A 20,004-nucleotide genomic window follows, 5' to 3' on the forward strand; every position below is an offset into this window, starting at 1 on the left:
AGGGTTTTCATAGTCCACGTCAATTGGCTGATTATAACTCTGCTCACCTGTGAGCTCCTCCACTCTGGCGCTCTCCATGGTGCTGACCCTAGCTGTCTTGAGTCATTTTTGCCATTTTTGCCCATTTGCCTATAGTCCAGGTGGGCTATCTCGTGAAAAGGACCTTTCTGTATGGAGTTTGCATGTTCTCCCCGTGCCCCCTGGAGTTTCCCCCATATAACATCAATATGGACCGGATCCCACTAAAAACATGCAAGATCATCATCTGACCAGTGGTGGTTTGAAGAAGTTGGTCCCTGGGCACTTCACTGCAGGTGGCCACTGCTCCTGGCCTCAGTGGCCTGACCATGGAGGACAAGCCAGAATGGGAAAAATGCAGAGGACAAATTTCACTGCGCCTCTAATCATGTGTGTGTGTGTGTGTGTGTGTGTGTGTGTGTGTGTGTGTGTGTGTGTGTGTGCGCACGTGCATGCGTGCGTGCTTGCGTGTGTGTGTGTGTGTGTGTGTGTGTGTGTGTGTGTAATGCGTATGTGCATGCATTGGTGCACTGCATTGTGACAAATAAAGACGGGTTTTGTCCGTCCTGTAGGCCTACCATTACCTTTATGCTTTACCATACACACAGACGGCTCATTGGCTGCGGCTGTCACCTGATATTTTCCTACAAAGATGGCTGTGGAACAAGTAGCCTACTGTATGTTGATATATAATATTTGCTAATTACTGTGATTGCACAAGCAGTTATATCATGGTGATTATTATGGCGGGACATTAGGCAGGTCAAGTGTCACTGCTCTAGCCAAGTTCGGGTGTGTGTGTGTGCAGCCGCGCTGGAACTATTATTAAGTAGGGGGTGCTGTAAGGAATGGAAAGAAAATTTTAAGTTTTTTGGACTTTCATCCATATTTAGAAGAATATTTAATTCGAAAATTAACATTAGGATTATACTGTTGTGATGTCATTATTCAGTATCTTCTCCTTTTCTCACTCACTTTCATGTAAGCACCTGCTCTCCCTTTAGTCGTTTTACACTACAACAGACAGCAACACAGGCATAAACACTGAACTTATTATTATTATTATGGGAAACCAGATTATGATGAAAATCAAACACTTTTGAAGAGAGAGTGTATGAAATAAGATTAGAGCTGGGAAGCACAAACTGTTTTTTAATGCATTTTGTTGGTGGTATAAACACAAGACAGCCAAATCCAACAATTATCCCATCTCTTGCCACCAGGGGGTGCTGCAGCACCCTCAGCACCCACCTTCCAGCTCCCTTGTGTGTGTGTGTGTGTGTGTGTGTGTGTGTGTGTGTGTGTGTGTGTGTGTGTGTGTGTGTGTGTGTGTGTGTGTGTGTGTGCGTGCGTGCGTGCGCGTGTGCACCATTGTGTGCACATGCGTGTGTGTGGAGTAGATGAAACAGATGATGATGAATATTGACACGCTCTACAACAGTGGGTAAATGTGTGTTGTAGTAGGCATCAACAGCATGTTATAGGCTATGCAATATTTTCTCTTCGGTACACTAAAGCTGCTGCTGCTGCTTGGTGAATGGGGTGATTGTACCTTTAAGAACATGGGGGAAGGGCGTGTGAGGCACGCTGCGTTCAAGTGCTGTCGAAAATAGTGTCATTTTCTGTTTGTTTTTTGTTTCTTTATCCCCCCAAAACAAACAAACAAACAAACAAACAAACAAACAAACAAAAAACAAACAGTCGTGGCAGACAAACAACACATGAAATAGACCCGTTGACATGGACTGAGCAAACACGTCAGATGGAGAAATTATCCGAATACTTTATTAAATAGCCTAAGTAAAGAGAAAAGAAGATACGTAAATAAAAATGAAAAGTACATAAGGGGAAATCATATGTCCAAGCATCTTTTTTCATCAGATTTTATGAAATTAGAATATATTTTGAATGTGTTTAGTGAGGTGACAAAAATGGGGGTCGATTAAAGACTTAATTTATATCACCGAACAGGAAATATCATAATTAATGTCAATAACTGATGGTAAACACAATGTTTATTCTGTTATTGTTATATTCTACATAAAAAATATAACTAAATATTGTTTTCCTCTTCTTTCCTTCTCCAATTATACACTGCCTGGCTTTAAAAAAGCTAAGCTAAAAAGAAGTTACACACACAGTGTGGTACACTACATAGTACACAGTATGTTATCAGTAATAATAATTGTTAATGATAATAAAATGTATATCTCAATGGTCTAGCACTTTTTAAAGCAGATGTTACAAAGTGCTTCACACAGACAAATCAATCAAAAAGGCAATAAAACAGGATGAAGAACAAAAACAAATACCATAAACATACATAAAACAAATATAGACACCAAGTTCATTCAGATAAAATATCAAAATTAAGTACAATAAAATAAAAGATAAAAGTAAGAATGGAATATAATAGAATACAACTCAGTCATCATGACTCATGAGTGAGTGGAAGGTTATAAAAGCCCATCTGAAATAAAGGAGTGTTTTGAAAGATGGCAGTAGTAGGCTACTGCATTTCATAACAGTTAAAGAATCCTTGCAGGTGGTATCTGATGTAGAACATCATGTAATCGTGATATATCCATTGATGAATGTATTTGATTTGTACTTTGGAATTTACCATTCTCACGAATGCCTCCACAGATGATGCATCTATATGAAGTTTACGGTGAGCACATGAAGGCAGCACGAGAGAAAGAGGGAGACAGCGTGTGCGTGTGCGCGCGCTACCGACGCAGCAGCCCTGCCTATTATTCCCATTGACGTCCTTCCTCTCTTTCTCTCTTCTCTCTCTCTCTCTTCGGCTCTGTCTCTCCCTCCCTCTCTCCTCTCGTCATAGCCCACAGTGTTTTTTCGGGGGGTGGCTGGCTGCCTGGGGGGATCCCGTCTTTCTCAGCCCAAACTAATGCAATGTTTCCGACAAAGCCGCTGCCCAACCCGCGACCACTTTTCCTCTTGACTATCTTTTTTACACCAAAGCCGATGAAAGAAGAAGCGATGGGACTGTCTGTGAGGGGGAACCAGAGACAGAGCGACCGACCGACTGCACCGTAACGTTAACGTGTCTTTCTCCGCAGTTTGCCATTGATTTCTCCCCCTGAAAACGTTAAGGCCTGGTTGGTACGTTACGTGGTTTCCTCACTTGTCATGCAAACGTCGGCTCGGCCGCTTCCTACTCGTGCTTCGGTGACAGTTTGTCCACGGTGGGAGCAGCGCTTGGTTTTACATCTCTGAGAATAAACAACAACGAAAAACACCAACAATTCCCTCTCAGCTCAGGGGTCGCAGCCTGCCTGGCGCACGGGTGTTTTAATTATCATCGTTTGTTTCCATCGGTTGTTTCCACCGGTTTCTTCCTTTTTGCCAAATGATGACGATGTAGCCATGAGCACCGGGGTTGTTTTGGGAAAGATCCAGCCACTAAACACCGAAATGGTACGATAGCGTCTGGGGAGGGGGGACGGGAAAACCTGGGGGGTTTCAGTCTCAGACAGTCTGGGTGTATTTCATTTTTATTTTTTGTTTATTTTTTTTGTCTTATTCCAAGATAAGGCTGGGCTGGTACCAACGCCAGACAGACATGAAGTGGATGTAACCCTGCTTTGTTTGCTCAGCCTCTTGTGTTTTCTTTAGTTTACGCATCTATTTTCTGTCTGGAATCTGGATCACTTTCTCGGTGGTCGGTGCTGCCTTCACGGACCGTGACAATGAGGATTGTATGAGACAGAAGTCAAGTGACTGTTAACCAGGATAAGGATAGAAGTGCTTTTTTCTTCTTCACCCCAGTGAACACACCACCAAGTCCGGCTCTTTTCTCTCCTGTGACGGTGAGACGCACTCAGGGAAGATGTCTTTACGCACAGCACTGCCTGGGAGCGAGCGCAAACCGGACCATGTAAGTATATAAAAACAGGGCGTTTATGGGGGAGGGGAGGGGAGGGGGGGGGGGGGGGGGTGTATCATGACGTTTTATTGTGCTTTGAGAAAAATAAACCTTTTCACAACTCTGCCCAGCCGCTCAGATTATAGTCTGCCATGTGCAAAGAGCAGCTGCAATCAAGCAAGGGAGGAGGTGAAGGACAGGGGGGTGGTTGGAGGAAGGAAAGAGGGATGGGTGGAGGAGGGTTGGATGCAGGATGGGTAGCCTGTGTTGTAGCTATTGCAGAGGATAGTACGGTACTCACCTAGACTCCTATGCACACAAAGTACACAATGTCCATCAATGAGTTCCCAACCCAGATCACCGGCTCGGCTCACCGGCTGGCATCTTCCAGTGCGCATGTTTGCCTCCCTCCCTAAGAGAGCCAATCAATAATTAATGCATCTGATGCAAGGCCACCCACCCAGCCCTCTCCTCCACACCCAGCCGGCTCCCATCCACACCCAGCCAGCTCCCATCCCTCCATCAGGCCACGTCTCCCTCTGCCCCCCTTCCATCTAACCACCACCACCACCCCTCCATTCACCTTCCTCCCATGATCTCCTCACCCTGCCTCTGTCCAGCTTCCCTCTAATGAAATTGTGTGACAGCTGACTGGGAAACATAAACTGCAAAATGTGCTGTGTCAGGCTAGGCCGGTCTGCCCACGTTTCCGTGTCTGTGGCAGCGTCTGGCTTTCTCGTGCAAGGGAAACACAAGTCTGAGGTGACTCACTTTGTGAAGCATTTTGGGGGCGGAAATTATTAAAAAATCCAATAAACTGTACTGCTTTTATCCTATCAGTCATCTTCAGGGTTGTGAGGATTTGAGCCTGGCCTGTGTTAAAACATCACTAATAGCATGTAGAGAGCAGTGGTGCAGTTGTACAGAGTATGCCCCCCCTTTATCTCAAGGGCATGCAGCTTATACCACCTACAGCCTGAATATCTGCCTTTATGTGGAGAGTCACAGACAAGCTGCTTCCTTTTCTAGTGCCCGCCAGCAGCTGACAAAACACAGAGTACCCCCTTCCTATTTTGTGAAAGGTATTTGATCATGATCCTATGCATGTGCATCTGCTTCTTATTTGTACAAGGACAGATACTTGGACACTGTCGCGCTGCAAACAGCCGCCTGTACTGTTGCATCATAGCATTTTAGCCAATATTAGCTGGTTTCTTTGGAGCAGCTTATGGACCTTTTCCTCATGGCGGCCATCTTGAACATGTGTCACACAAACTCTACCTGGAAGATTGGCATTATATACAGTACTGTGTAATAGTCTTATTGGGCATATGTAAAAAAAAACACATCTGTAAATATGCTTTCTAGAATAATTAAATGAAAAGCTTCCAAATAAATATAAAAAAATTACTATAAAGAGCAGTCTACTGATTGAAACACAAATGCGAAAACAAATGAACAAACATCTAAGACAACATTTCTTTAGAAAATCTTGGGTGCCTAGGATTCACGACGAGACTGGCTGCAACTTGCAACTGCTTGCAACCAGCCGCTGCGACTTGACAAGCTGAATTGCTGGCGACGCCATCAGCCGGCTGGAGTCGAGATGAGACGGGCCAGTTTACACCACTGCAACTTTTCCTGCAACGGTTTCATCTCGTTGCGAATCTTTGGTGTAAACTGGGCTTAAAGCCAGAACACACCAAACCCACGTCAAAGTACTAGTAGCGACAATGAAGGCAGACTGTTGCATCGCCTCACGTCGCCTGTGTCGGGGCCAAAACGTTGCACTTGAACACACCGCAAAGACTACAGGCGACGGTCAACCAGCACGTACGTTCTGTACCTGTGTGAGACAGGAATGAACTCTCCATACCAACAGGACGCCGACGGCCTGAGGTTGGCCAACAGCTGACCGTCGGCTTGCTGTGTAACCTTTAAGATATTCCATATTTTTCAGAGTCATGTTCTGACATTGTTGATTAGCCACACTGTTCGGCAAATATTTTTTGACAAATAACTTCATTTTCTGCTCAAGTTCAGAAAGTTCAGTTAGTTGCTAAAATGGGAACATGATGTATGACTATAAATGGAACTATAGTCATACGTTATGACAATTCAATTCTGACTGAGGACAAGCTGGTATGTTAACTAGCTAGCTAGCTGTTAGCTAGATTAGCTAAGCCAGCTGCTGCTTGCTGCTGTAATGTTCGTTGGACTCAAAACGCCACTGAGGGACCAAAACACTACTGTAGCTCGTTAACCATTTCCAGTCACTTTGCTCCCATCAGTTTTGAAATCCGTTGCTCAGTTGTTGAGATCTCAGCAATAATGCGGCTATTCCTTCCGGCTAAGCTACGGAGGGAATACTGTTGTTTTTTACGCTGTTTTTCCTGCTGTATCTCCTTGGTGTGTCTTACACAAATAGCGTAGCACAGAATCGGATCATGACGTGCAACTACATAGCAGGAGCTCATAGAACGTTTGAAATAGAAACACCAACCGTTAAACAGGTGGAAACACTGACTTGAAGGAGGCTTTTAGACGTTTTGCACAGTCCTGTATGACTCACAAGTCAGTCTCTAACCACTTCACTCAACTAGAGACTGAGGACAATCTCTCAGCTTTCGTTGCTAAAACTGGGTGGAAACAATTGCAGAGTAAAGAAAAAGCATTGCAGAACCGATCCAAAGTCTTTAGAGCGGCCTTTCATATTGGAGCGGTGACATGCAGAAGTCGTGTGCTTACCAGCAACAGGTAAAGGCTCCTTTTATAATCACCGTCAAATACGGACGGAGCCTTCTGCCCTTCTGTTCGTACACTGCGTTCATTTCGTTCGTATTTGTGCAAGTTTTCTCAAAGCTTACAGATACGGACGAAACGCGGCGGTACCAGTGGAAATAGGTTCCAATCCATACTGTACATAGAGAGGCAAAGTGGAACGTCACCAGTACAACTATTTTTATAAGCATTTTACGAAATGTCGATGGGAAAATAAATGGCGAATGAAAATCTCTGGTACAGTGCTGAAGCAGGAAGTAGGCGGTCACTTTGCCTCTCTATGGAGGTTAGGAGACATCTTTCTGCGCTCGATCCAGCAGCCCTCTCTATTCCCTCACCAACCTGCGGTCCACTTCGAGCGCCCTCCCGTGACTCACACTGTGCGGTGTCACAGTTAGATGTTTATTGCATGAGATGCTTGTCAGGCCCAGGGCTGAAGCACTTTTAGAGGCGTCAACATCCAGAAGGTATTTTTGATCTTCTGATGTGGTCTGTTTGGACAGTTTGCGTCAGGCCACACCTAGATATAGCGTTCCAACGAATGTCCGGAGAATTCGCACCTCTGGCATCGCAAGTCTTTTTTAGCGGTGTGTGTGTGTGTATGTATGTTGACCGTCAGCGACGGACAACTGAGACAATTCTGTCCTGTTCAGTGTGGTGAGGAATTTCGTTTGAACCTTTAAATAAGTCCATTTACTAGAGAGTAAATTGTAACATAGTTTATTTACAAAACAAAAGTCCAACAAACGGATCCGGTTCACTGCCTGCTCTCCCAACCTCCTGTAGATGGCAAATGACCTGGAACAAAGAGTGTCTTACTCCTTTATAACCTTTGGCCTAGGCTCCGCCCAGACACTGTGTCTGCAGTTCACAGCGCCCTCTATCTTCCTGGAGTAGTAATGAACAGGAGTTATAGTTTATTTATCTACATCAGCTTGGTTTCTGTTCTGTTAAAGTGAGCTAATTTTCTTCTCTTCTTGAATCTTCACAAATCTTCTCTTCTCAAGTCTTCAATTTAGGGCTTGGCAATATATCAATATTATATCAATATTGTGATATGAGACTAGATATCGTCTTAGATTTTGGATATCATAATTATTGTCTTTTCCTGGTTTTAAAGGCTGCATTACAGTAAAGTGATGTCATTTTCTGAACTTACCAGACTATTATTCGCCTTTGCCCACGTAGTTATTATTATATCCACATTACTGATGATTATTGATCAAGAATCTCATTGTGTAAATATTTTGTGAACGCACCAATAGCCAGGGAAGGAAGCCCTGTCTGCATTTTATTTTGACCACAGTCACAGTTTTAGTAGAAGTGCTTGTGACATCTCACATGTGGCTTTGACTTACAACTGGACTCACCAATAGTGAGCACACTCAATCCAACCAAATAATACAACAGGCAAAAACTTGACTTATAACTGAACACTTCATAGAAAATACAGAGATGTATATAATATCATAATATATAATATTGTCTGTCGCCATTTTCAGCCTAAAAATACAGAGATCCATATCGCCCAGCGCTACTTCAATTCTCTCTTCTCTTCTCTTCTCTTCTCTTCTCTTCTCTTCTCTTCTCTTCTCTTCTCTTCTTGAATGTTCAGAATGTATTGACCCATGAGTTCAGTCTCAGTTTTGTTGTTTTTGTTCAGTCTGTGTTTTTTTCCTTCAGTAGTGGGGCTGGTCATGTAGGTGGCCCTCGCCCTCCATTATGGTGCATTGTGAGAGAAATGATATGTAGCGTCTGAGCCGCTGGAAAAGGATCCCACTAGAAAAGCAGTAAAGGGGGAGCAGGGGGGGATGTCAGGCCTGAAGCCAGGCAGTGGAATGATCACTGTGCTCTCTCAGTCACAAGCCACTCTTGTTAGCAACCTCACCATGGCAACAGAGGGGGTCCTGTATGCCACCCCCCCAACCACCCATGTCCACTTCAATACACGCACACGGACACACACACACACACACACACACACACACACACACACACACACACACACACACACACACACACACACACACACACACACACACACACACACACACACACAGAGATACATATACAGATTGATTTGGTCAAAGACGGTGGTCTGGATTGGAGGAAACGGACACTCCTCTTGCATAATGTGTTTGTAGATTGGTTCGTCTTCATAGGAGAGGAAACCTGGGAACATACATCCAAATTGTAATGATGTTTATCTTTCTTTCTTTCTTTTCTACATTCATTGTTTATAAGCAGTTGTTTCCCTACAATTGAATAGTAGGTGGAAGGTGGATCACCCTGCCTGTAAGAGCTGCTGCTAACCCAAACTGAATGTCTTTAGTCTGCTAACCCAAACTGAATGTCTTTAGTCTGCTAACCCAAACTGAATGTCTTTAGTCTGCTAACCCAAACTGAATGTCTTTAGTCTGCTAACCCAAACTGAATGTCTTTAGTCTGGGTCTCATGGACAGTTTTATTGTCCCATGATGCTGATTCATAGGCTTTTCCATGATCCCGACAAGAATACAATTCTGTGGGAAACACTGGTTATAATTTTAGGCCTGAAAATGGCCAAAGATAAAGGCCGGACTCTGAATATTGGTACAAAATACATATGACAACTATTGGCAACTTCCACACAAACATATTGATGTTGGTTGAACCCTGAATGACGCTTGGATTGAAAATAAATGTCAGTGAGCTGAAGAAATAGGACGTCTGTTTCTGGAATGGTGCTGGATATAAACGGTAGGGAGGCTGAGATCACGCTGTTTTTACAGCTGATGCCAACTGCTGAACTTTAAATACTGCTCATTTGGGGAAGAAAAATGACTTTTCATTTGCAAATGATTCGAGCTGGTTTGAAATCTTGGCACACGTCCAAAACAATAACCATTAGAAGAACCAAAGAGGACACAAAGTAAAGCAGGAATCTGACTTTGTGTTTTGAATGTGTCAGGACGCTAGAAGACAACCACACAGCAGCTTCGTTCTGCCTTCATACAGCTCTGTGGAGGTTTTAGTCTTTGAATACCTTATTTGTTTAGTTTGAAAGCTGTATCCTAAATGTTTTAGACACTTGACTGGACACTGACAGAATAGTAGAAGAACCCAACAAACATTTTGAATAGATGTTGGAAAAAATAGGAAACTGAGATGTGGTAGATGCTATGCATTGTTTTGCAAAGTCAGGACATCAATATCTTTCTGTTAGCATTTCAGTTTTCAAAGCTGTTTTAATATGACATTTTTACCACGGCATAATATGATCTTGAACTGCATGCTGCTGGGTACGGTCAACATGTTACTGCAATATCCCATTTTAGCCCGGTATTGGCCCTATATCACATAGCAGTAGAAACAGTCAAACTAACAGAGAAAAGAACATAACAAAGCAACATAGATGGTGTAGCTTACATTGGTGGAAGTATTGCATCTTTGTGTGTGTGTGTGTGGGGGGGGGGGGGGGGGGGGGGGTTAGTTTATGCGGGCCTATTCACACATACATGTATGTGCATGTGTTTTGCATGTAACACAGAATGTACTGAATTCAGTGTCATTCTGTTTCATAACCCATGCGGAGCGGAGACCGTTACACAACTCGCCCCGTGTTCTTTTCATTTTCTCCTGTGACTTGGTTCTTCTCCCTGGATCATTATCGCCATGTTGAGTTATTATTCAGTCACAGCACAGCACACATGACAGCCCGTGCGTTTCACACCTAGCTCACAGATTTGCATTCTCTTCCCCCTCTTCTCCTTGTGTTTACCTCATATTTGCATCCATCGTCTCCCGAAGATTCAAAGTCACCAGTCGGATGACCTAAGTTCCCTTTGCATTTACCCGTGTCCTTCGTCCTCCCCTTGGATGAGGAAAATAAATGTTGGCAGACTTGGCACAGTAGGAGAAACTCATTACATTTACTCTCAATACTGTATACTACTCTCAATACTGTATTGAGTAACTATTTATAGTTTTTTTCCCTCACTTAAAAAAAAGGAAGCACCAATTGTGAAATTCTGGCCCGATACTGATGTTTAAAATAACAATTTGGCTGATAACGATGTATTTTTTTGTTTGCTTGTCATCTTTCTTGACTTTTTGTTATTTCTTCCCACTATTTTGACAGGGAAACAAAGAAATCTTCATAAAAACAAATAACTCTACTGTTTTAATGTCTTTCAGCCCTTTATCGCACTATCTTTGAATGAGCATTGGACATTTAATTGCAGCAGATACCGATCCCTACATTTTTAAGTCAGTAAATTGCACTTTAACAAAGTACTTCTACTTGAAGCTGATACTTTATTACTCTAACCACCACCTCTCCATTTACATCTCTCTCCTCCTGTAGTACCCTGGCAGGCACATTGTGATCCAGATTATGATGACATCACCCAGGCCAGGTTTATGTGTTGTAGTCTTGCCCAGTAATCTCATAGATCAACTTCAGAGCTGCTGACAGACACTGGGATTGTACCTGGATTACAGTGTTCATCTCCCTAGCTACTTTCCTTGTTTCACTCTCCCCAACCAGCCAAACCTGCAGCTACCAGCCTGCACTGCATATAGACTTTTGTTCTCCCAGCACTGATGTTATGTTGTCTTGTATTTCTCTATGTTTGAGGAACAAATGTCTCCACAAGATGAGCGAAACCAAAGCGAGAACATTTTGTTGGTTCTTCACTTCTTTATGGGGCTAGTTTTGCGTAATGTCTTATTTAGGTTTAGGTTAGGATACAAGGGTAGGTTTAAGATTTGGCATTAGCTTTAAATTTTGAATTGGGAATAGTCTTAAATCTAGGGTAAGGATTAGGATTAGATATGTGCTGGTGAGCGTTCAATTTAGGGAATGAATGTAGCCAATGAAGGTCCTCACAAGTATAGTAATGGAAACGTACGTGTGTGTGTGTGTGTGTGTGTGTGTGTGTCTTTATGCACTTTGTTGCTGTGCTGCTGGAATGGACATTGTTGAATTGTTTTGCTCACAGCTGGTCATGAGGTTTGTTTGTGTGTGTGTGTGACAGAGAGACTACGGTAGTTTTCACACATTCAAGCTCTCCCTCTCTCTTTAATTGTTGCTGTAAAGCCTGCTAGTTCTCATTATAAAAATTATCTGTCTTAACAGTGTTCCATGTCTCAAACTGCCATGTCGGTCCTTGAATTTGAGGGAATTAGGCCTGGAAACATCCTTGACTTTGATGTTTAAGAAGGTGTGGGAACCCTGGAGAGAGAGAGAGAGAGTGTGAGATGGGTTAATTGTACTGTATGTGTGGGTGTGTGTGCATGTGCGCACATGTACACGTGCACTCGTTAAGACAACAGGTTTCTCAGTGCCACAGGGCAAAGCGAGGCTTTTCTACTATTCCCCAGACTAGTGACAGATGTATGAGCTCGCTGCCCCGACTTCATGTCTCCACGGCCTCTGACAGCCCCCAAACACTCCAGATATACAGTCACAAACAACTCCCCTGACAGCGCCCGCTTCACCTCCAAACACTCCAGATATACAGTCACAAACAGCTTCCCCGACAGCGTCCGCTTCACCTCCAAACACTCCAGATATACAGTCACAAACAGCTCCCCTGACAGCGCCCGCTTCACCTCCAAACACTCCAGATATACAGTCACAAACAGCTCCCCTGACAGCGTCTGCTTCACCTCCAAACACTCCAGATATACAGTCACAAACAACTCCCCTGACAGCGCCCCCTTCACCTCCAAACACTCCAGATATACAGTCACAAACAGCTCCCCCGACAGCGCCCGCTTCACCTCCAAACACTCCAGATATACAGTCACAAACAACTCCCCTGACAGCGCCCCCTTCACCTCCAAACACTCCAGATATACAGTCACAAACAGCTTCCCCGACAGCGTCCGCTTCACCTCCAAACACTCCAGATATACAGTCACAAACAGCTTCCCTGACAGCGCCCCCTTCACCTCCAAACACTCCAGATATACAGTCACAAACAGCTCCCCCGACAGCGTCTGCTTCACCTCCAAACACTCCAGATATACAGTCACAAACAGCTCCCCCGACAGCGCCCGCTTCACCTCCAAACACTCCAGATATACAGTCACAAACAGCTCCCCCGACAGCGTCTGCTTCACCTCCAAACACTCCAGATATACAGTCACAAACAGCTCCCCCGACAGCGCCCGCTTCACCTCCAAACACTCCAGATATACAGTCACAAACAGCTCCGGGCCTTTCATCATCTGGTTCAGTGAGTTCAGCTCAGCCGGTGTGATGTGTATGAAATTAGGCTGGTTGATATTAGATGACCTATATCGCTTGTGGTGCCTCCCTGCAGTCTGCTGTTTGTTCTCTAGCCAGCGAGTACGACTGACATGTGCTTGGTGTTTCAGGGACAACAGTGGCCCTAATGCGGGTGGGTGGTAGGGCTGGGTATTGGCAAGGACCTCACGATACGATACATATCACGATACATGGGTCACGATACAATTGTATCACGATACTTTGCGATACAATTAGGGGTGCACCGATCGATCGGCAAGCAATCTGTATCGGCCGATTTTGACCTCAAATATGCGATCGCCGATCGGTCATTTTTTTATAAAAAAAAAAAAAAAACTTATTGTAATGTGAACCTTAATATTAATTTTGAGTAATGCTTTACAGCTGCAGTTTCACTCCATATATAATCTTAACATCACAACAAGTATTTTTTGACACACGGTTTCAGTTTAATTTGTTGAAATAGCTTTTTTCTCCAAAGGTGAGAATTGAACTTTACTCTGAAGGTAAATCGCGCTACACTCAGAGCACTTTTTATTTTATTTTCCACACAGTCACTAACATGAAATGACATGAAACATGTTGCAGCATTTTCAGTGTTACAATTTTCAAGGAGCTGTCCATCAGCAATTTTTTTTTTTTAATTTGTTTTAATGTAAGGTAGTTTAAATTTCTATACATTGATTACATGAATTAACTGTTTATCCGGCCATGAGCATAATTGTGGAGCTGCCACAGTTGATGTATTTGAGACTCTGTCACGTCAATCTACTGGTGGTGGCTTGCAGCCCGGTGACAGTCAATACATCAAGTGAAGCGCCCGCTCCGGGGGAGCAGCTGGAACGTGTTGGGAGGAGACGTGAAAATGTCAATGACCTATTTTTAGCGTTTAACACCTGCTGTTTACCTGCGTTTGAAAACTCTGCATATGAGTGGTAATTTTGATGTAAAAAATAAGAAGATATAAGTACCTGTCATCTAAAGTCGAGACTTGCATCATGAATGTATAAAAGGCAGTCGTTCAATGTTGGAGGAAGGGTCAAGCCTGAGTGCATGTTGGTTAAACTTGATATCCTCAAGCTAATTAGCATATATCCTAATGTAAATGTCAGGGCTTTTTGTCGTCTGTCAGATTGTTTCCCTGCCAGCTCTTATGTAACGGCAGTTTATTAACGAGTTAGTCAGAGCCCGGCGCTCAACAGGTGCTGTTTTCTGGGGATCGGACTACTGTGTGAAGAATGGCTCCCTGTCTGTTCACAGAGCCTCTGTTCACAGCTATAGAAACACACACACACACACACACACACACACACACACACACACACACACACACCAACAGACTCAACCCAGATGCACACAGTCGGACACGAAAAGGAAGTGGAGCACTCATAGACAGTAACACACAGAGTCAGTGTGTGTTACGTAATGGTGATCTTCTCGGGGGCTCTCAGGTGTCGGCTTACTGTCCCCGGTGTCTCCCTCCGGATACAATCTCTCTTCTCTCAATGTGTCTGTCTCTGAGTGTGTCTGTAGTGCGAGTCTCTGAGTGTGTCTGTAGTATGAGTCTCTGAGTGTGTCTGTAGTATGAGTCTCTGAGTGTGTGTGTAGTGTGAGTCTCTGAGTGTGTCTGTGTCTGTAGTGTGTGTCTGTAGTGTGAGTCTCTGAGTGTGTCTGTGTCTGTAGTGTGAGGCTCTGAGTGTGTCTGTAGTGTGAGTCTCTGAGTGTGTCTGTAGTGTGAGTCTCTGAGTGTGTCTGTGTCTAGTGTGAGGCTCTGAGTGTGTCTGTAGTGTGAGTCTCTGAGTGTCTGTAGTGTGAGTCTCTGAGTGTGTCTGTAGTGTGAGTCTCTGAGTGTGTCTGTGTCTGTAGTGTGAGTCTCTGAGTGTGTCTGTGTCTCTGTAGTGTGAGTCTCTGAGTGTGTCTGTGTCTGTAGTGTGAGTCTCTGAGTGTGTCTGTGTCTAGTGTGAGTCTCTGAGTGTGTCTGTGGTGTAAGTTGTCTGTCTGTAGCATGTCTGTACTGCAGGCAGCTGGAGCTTCGCTGCGTGTCTGGATGTGTAAGAGCCAGTGTACTGTGTTCTCTATGGGGCAGACATTTTTAACCCTCTCTCCCGTTGTGATTGGTAATTTCTCGTTAATCTCCCCATATAATAGTGATACAAATCCAATGGCTGTAGCAGATGAGATTTATTAACATCATTCTGCCTTTTATTGAGTTTTTGGGGGTTGTTTTGTTTTTCTTTGAGGACCTTGGGGGCCGGATTGAGATGGTCCAGAGGCCAGGTCCGGCCCTGGGGCCGCATTTTGCACATGTGTGCTCTAACAGATAAACTGACCACAGGCCAGGCTCTCTCTGTGTATTTGTGATCCTTCTTTGGTATAATCACTGTGATCATCAGACCAGGCCTCCAATTTAAGCACTAGTTTTGAAGCTATCAAATATTTGTTTCAACCAATTAATCACATGACTGCACTGCTAATCCTCGCCTGTGAAGCCAAACCAACTGTTAGGTTTCAGTTAGTGGATGTTACAGAGCGGGTCATGTTTGTGCTCCTTTGTTTTCTTCAAAAATAAAATAACATAAAAATATCTCTACCTCCTGCTGGTTTGACTTTTCACACATATTTCTTTGGGAATGAGGAAGCAGAATAGTTGTGGGAGGTTATGCAAACTTGTCTCGTCGTCACTGTGAGTGAGTGAGAGTGGCAGACCAGAGAGAGGAGGAGAATGAGTGAAAAGGCAGTGGGCGGCGGCTGCTGTACATAATATGTAGTTACTAAACCTGGTGTTGAAGATGTAATACAGGTGTGTATGAACACGAAAACTGGGCAAAATACATGATGCTGCAGGCCAGCATAATATGACAAAAATAACAGGTCCTTCAAATACCAAAAGAGATGATTTATTTGCTTGCCTTGGACGCAAAATAGAAGTGACCAAAAACTAAAAGTAAAAGTCACTTTTTGTCACATGGGTCGTGCACGTTGGTAACGTTTGAGTGTGAGTATGTGTACAGATCATCGTGTTATAATGTATGTCCTATTTTGTTCTGCACTTGATTTGACCAGAGAAGAGAAAACCAAATCAGTATCACATTTTGAGAAGACTGTCAGCCTCTCTCAGCCTCTACTCCTATTTCACAGGAAATCTGCCTGATTGCTTTACAGCACAAATGTGTATTGCATTATGGTACAAAACGACTGACAGAAAACTCACTTCCAACATGTCATCCTCTTCAGGAAAGACAAACAGAAAACAAATAGAGCGCCCTCTTCAGGGTTCTGCAAGGGACAGAAGGGAGTAAATTCTCCATTCATTTTTCAATGTACGGTTCCTACTGTGGACTTGGACCAAAACATTATACACTATTGTCTGAGTCAAATCTTCTATGGTCACTTGTGATTAATCTTGTACCACAATCGCTTGGTTTGTCCAACTAAAACCTTTTTATAAGGATATTATCAAACGTCAGAACCCGGAAGAGGGCTTAGGTACTCTATAAACCCTGTTTATAAACAGGGTTTATGGGAAACGTGGTCTTAATTTGGAGAAACTCTGCCACTAACAACACCAGATGTCTTCTTGACCTCTCTTTTGTTTACAGTAATTCTACACAGCACCTTTAAGAGATAATGGCCTCCTTTGTACCTTGTTCAGTTTTGTGGAGTTATTTTTCCGTGACAACTTGTAAATATGAATATAGTAAAGTATAGTAAGTAAATCAACTCTCTTTTTGCATCTTCTTAGGTGCCTTTTTTTGTTCATGAATTTCAGTGTGGCCAGAGGCTGTAGGGAGCAGAGCATCGCAGAGAGAAAAATCAGTGTGTTGGGGGGGGGCGGCAGCCATGGTCCAGACGAGGAGTGACTCAGCGCTTCTTCAGAGTCCATGCGGCTCATGTGAACAGGGTTGGATGTGAGCGATGTGCTGAGTAATGTGGCAGCTCTCCACAGATCTCCATGTTTGTGTTTGCATTCTGTGCTCCAGTCTGAGGAATCCAGTTCCACTTTACATACTGGAGTCAGAAGATGTGAGACTGGAGCGGGACAGAAACCTGGCCCCACCATGTGGGCTAGCTGTCCGCCGGCCTCCCTGTCCCTGCCTCATGGTGGCTTTAGCTCTTCAGATGTGTGGTCATTTAGATCATTCGACTAGACGACTAGTGCGATATGGTCAAAATCAATATCACCATGATCATCCTGGACTTTAGCGATATCAATATATATCACAATATGGCTCACAAAATCATGTTAACCAAATTAATCTTCATCCCATTGAACTGAACGGTAACATTAGGTGTGATCTAAGACAAAACTGGAATTTTCAAATAATATTCCTATCATACCTCATTTTGACAGTTTTTGAATAAAAAAGATGCTTGTCATCAGTTTAGATGGCAGAATTGTGCGTCACGATATCCCAAAATCACCAGGCGCTAAATGATATTGAATTATCGCCCAACCTCTTTTACCTTCGTTATCAATTACAAAAGTCACTGTTAATGGTAACTCTTCAAATCAGAGGTACAAAAGATGCATCCATATCAAGAACAGATCAGAATGAAATGGGCTTACTAAAGGTTTGTGCTCATTTTGCAAAAGTGATTTTTTTTAAAGAGATTGAAAACCATATAGAGACAGTGTTAAGCCCTCAGGAAGATTTGAAATGACAAAGGATAATTGGTAGAAATAGTATCATGCAAATCCTGTAAATTAAAGATAATTGGAAGATGAATTCATAAGGGTGTGTTTAATAGACTGAGCAGAGAAATCCACATGATCACTGGTGTCATGGAAAAACTTGACTCCACTCCAGCTCTTGTGACGTTCATGTTTTTCCTTGATCTGAAGATTTGTGTGGTTATTTATAGGTAGACCAAAACCGGAAAACCCATTCCAAACCCAAATTAGGTTTTCACAAATGCATGTCCGACAATGTGATGGCTGATGAGTGATGAGGGAATCAAATATTATTAATATTTTTTTTTTTTTTTTTTAATGCACAAGATTTAACCCTTGCAGCGACGCCAAGCTACATGTCATCAATATTGGCCTGTGGGTGTTGTCCCCACTGCAAGCAGGTGGATCAGTGAAGCCCAGGGACACAGGCGTGAGAGAGGGCAGCCAGACTGGTCTGACTCATGTTGTGGATAATGGTTCTAATGGTTATTGAGGAATGTAAACGGGCCTGGCAGAGGCTGAAGGCTTTCTGTCAGCTGCTGTATTTGTCAGCAAATGATCCACAGAGAAAACGCCGGCGGTGCCTACAGAAGAAGCCGTCATGTTGGAATGACCGCGTTGTTTTGTTTGAATGTCAGTCATGTTCAAGTGTTCGTGCGAGATCATTTCTGCTGTAGGTTTGATTCTGACTGAGGAACTTTGTCACACACATCATCCCCTCTCTCTCTCTCTCCAAAAGAAATGTGATCAAATCCACAGACCATAATACGGGAAGCCCATTCTCAGCTCATAAAAACTGTCCGTCATCAACCACAGTTAGCAACAGTCTCCCAGATGCAGGCACGCAGCCTTGGTGAAATGATTTCAGTCAGTGTATCAGTACTTTTTGGGTCCGAGTTTTCAATATGTGATTATTTCTCATGACTTTCACCTGCTCCTATGAATGATGCAGAGCCATGATAGCAGATTGACTGTAAAGCTTCATATTTTGAATCAGAATTTCTGGATTTAATCAAATCACTTTATTCTCAGACTCAGAATGTACAGGAATTTGCTCTGTGACATAATAGAGAAAGTGGGAACTCAACAGATTTTCACAATACATGTACTATGTGAAGAAGACCCACTGTGTGGATGTACTAACTCACACATAGATGTACAAATTCACTTCTGAAACCTGGGGTTAAAATGATGTAACATTTATTTAACCAGTTAGTTCTCATTGAGATTAGACTTTCTTTTCAAAGGGAGACCAAGAGAGCAGCATCAAAGCATACATAGGAGTTGCAGACATAAAGCAGTTTGGATTTTTTTTATACATTGCTGTACATTGCTGCAGTGTACAAAATCAAGATACAAAAACAATCTAAATCACATTAAAGGCACAAGCAGCAGTTGAATCTAGCTTCTGTCTTCTTCACTGCCATGTTTTTCTGTGGGCTGCTTCCTCCTCCTGCTGCTGCTGCCAGGAAACGCCTGTAGGGCGTGGCGGCACAGTGTGTGACCTTATGTGTGATGCGCCACATGCATCCCTGTCTCCGGGACAGGAAATGACACGGGTCGAGTTCACACAACTTCCTGCTCATCTGCCCTGACACTGCTGTGCGATGACCGGGATGTGAAGAGTTAACATGGGCTGTCTTCATGCCATGTTAGTAAAGATTTGTGATGTTGGTGTGATGTTGGTGTGTGGTTAGGATGAAGCTACTATCAGACAGGGTTTTCTCCAGTACGGCAGCGGTTTACATTTTTAGACAGATGATGTTAGATGGCCAGGTAGGTTACAGCATGAGATTGCATAGGACTGCACTGTTAACTTTTGAAAGCTCCCTCCAGCTTTTCTTCTGTTGTCACTGGTTTGGTTCCAGCAGACGCATGTGTAACAGTAGCATGTGTAACAGTAGCCAGTGGTCCTGCTGTGCAGTGAGTGAGCCTCACTCCCCCGATGCCCTAAGAGACGCTCTAGCGACAGATGCTAGAGCTCCTTGCTAGAGGCTCCGCAGCACGACTCTTAGACAAGAAGAAACCTCTCTGTGCTCTCTTCTCTAGGTCGAACTTAATGCTGAGTGATCAGTTAACAGACTACAGTAGCTAGCTAATGCTGAGTGATCTGATCAGTTAACTTGCAAGTTGATGCCAACTGCTTTTTTCTTAGCAACAAGGATGATGCCCTGCACTGTGCGACTTTTGAGCTCTGTTCATTAGTCGGTGCCATGTTTGACTGAGTTGTGTTGACACTGTGTGTGTGTGTGTGTGTGTGTGTGTGCTGTGTTGACTGTATGTGTGTGTGCGCTGTGTTGACTCTGTGTGTGTGTGTGTGTGTGTGTGTGTGTGTGTGTGTGTGTGTGTGTGCGCGCATGCTGTGCTGTGTGATGGAGGAGGTGTGTGTCA

General features: G+C 43.6%; 1 protein-coding gene across 2 annotated transcripts in view; it reads left to right on the forward strand.

Moving 5' to 3' along the window:
* Window positions 1-2,888: 2,888 nt before the first annotated feature.
* Window positions 2,889-20,004, forward strand: part of mark4b (MAP/microtubule affinity-regulating kinase 4b) — an 84,222-nt gene continuing 67,106 nt past the window's right edge. For both annotated transcript variants that reach the window (XM_083637562.1, XM_083637563.1), the window contains exon 1: window positions 2,889-3,916. In XM_083637562.1, coding sequence (XP_083493688.1) covers window positions 3,869-3,916 — 48 coding nt within the window. In that variant the 5' untranslated portion in view covers window positions 2,889-3,868. The remainder of the gene's footprint in view (window positions 3,917-20,004) is intronic.

The sequence above is a fragment of the Poromitra crassiceps genome (assembly GCF_964638095.1).
Source record: "Poromitra crassiceps genome assembly, chromosome: 5".
In the NCBI taxonomy this organism is placed as follows: Eukaryota; Metazoa; Chordata; class Actinopteri; order Beryciformes; family Melamphaidae; genus Poromitra; species Poromitra crassiceps.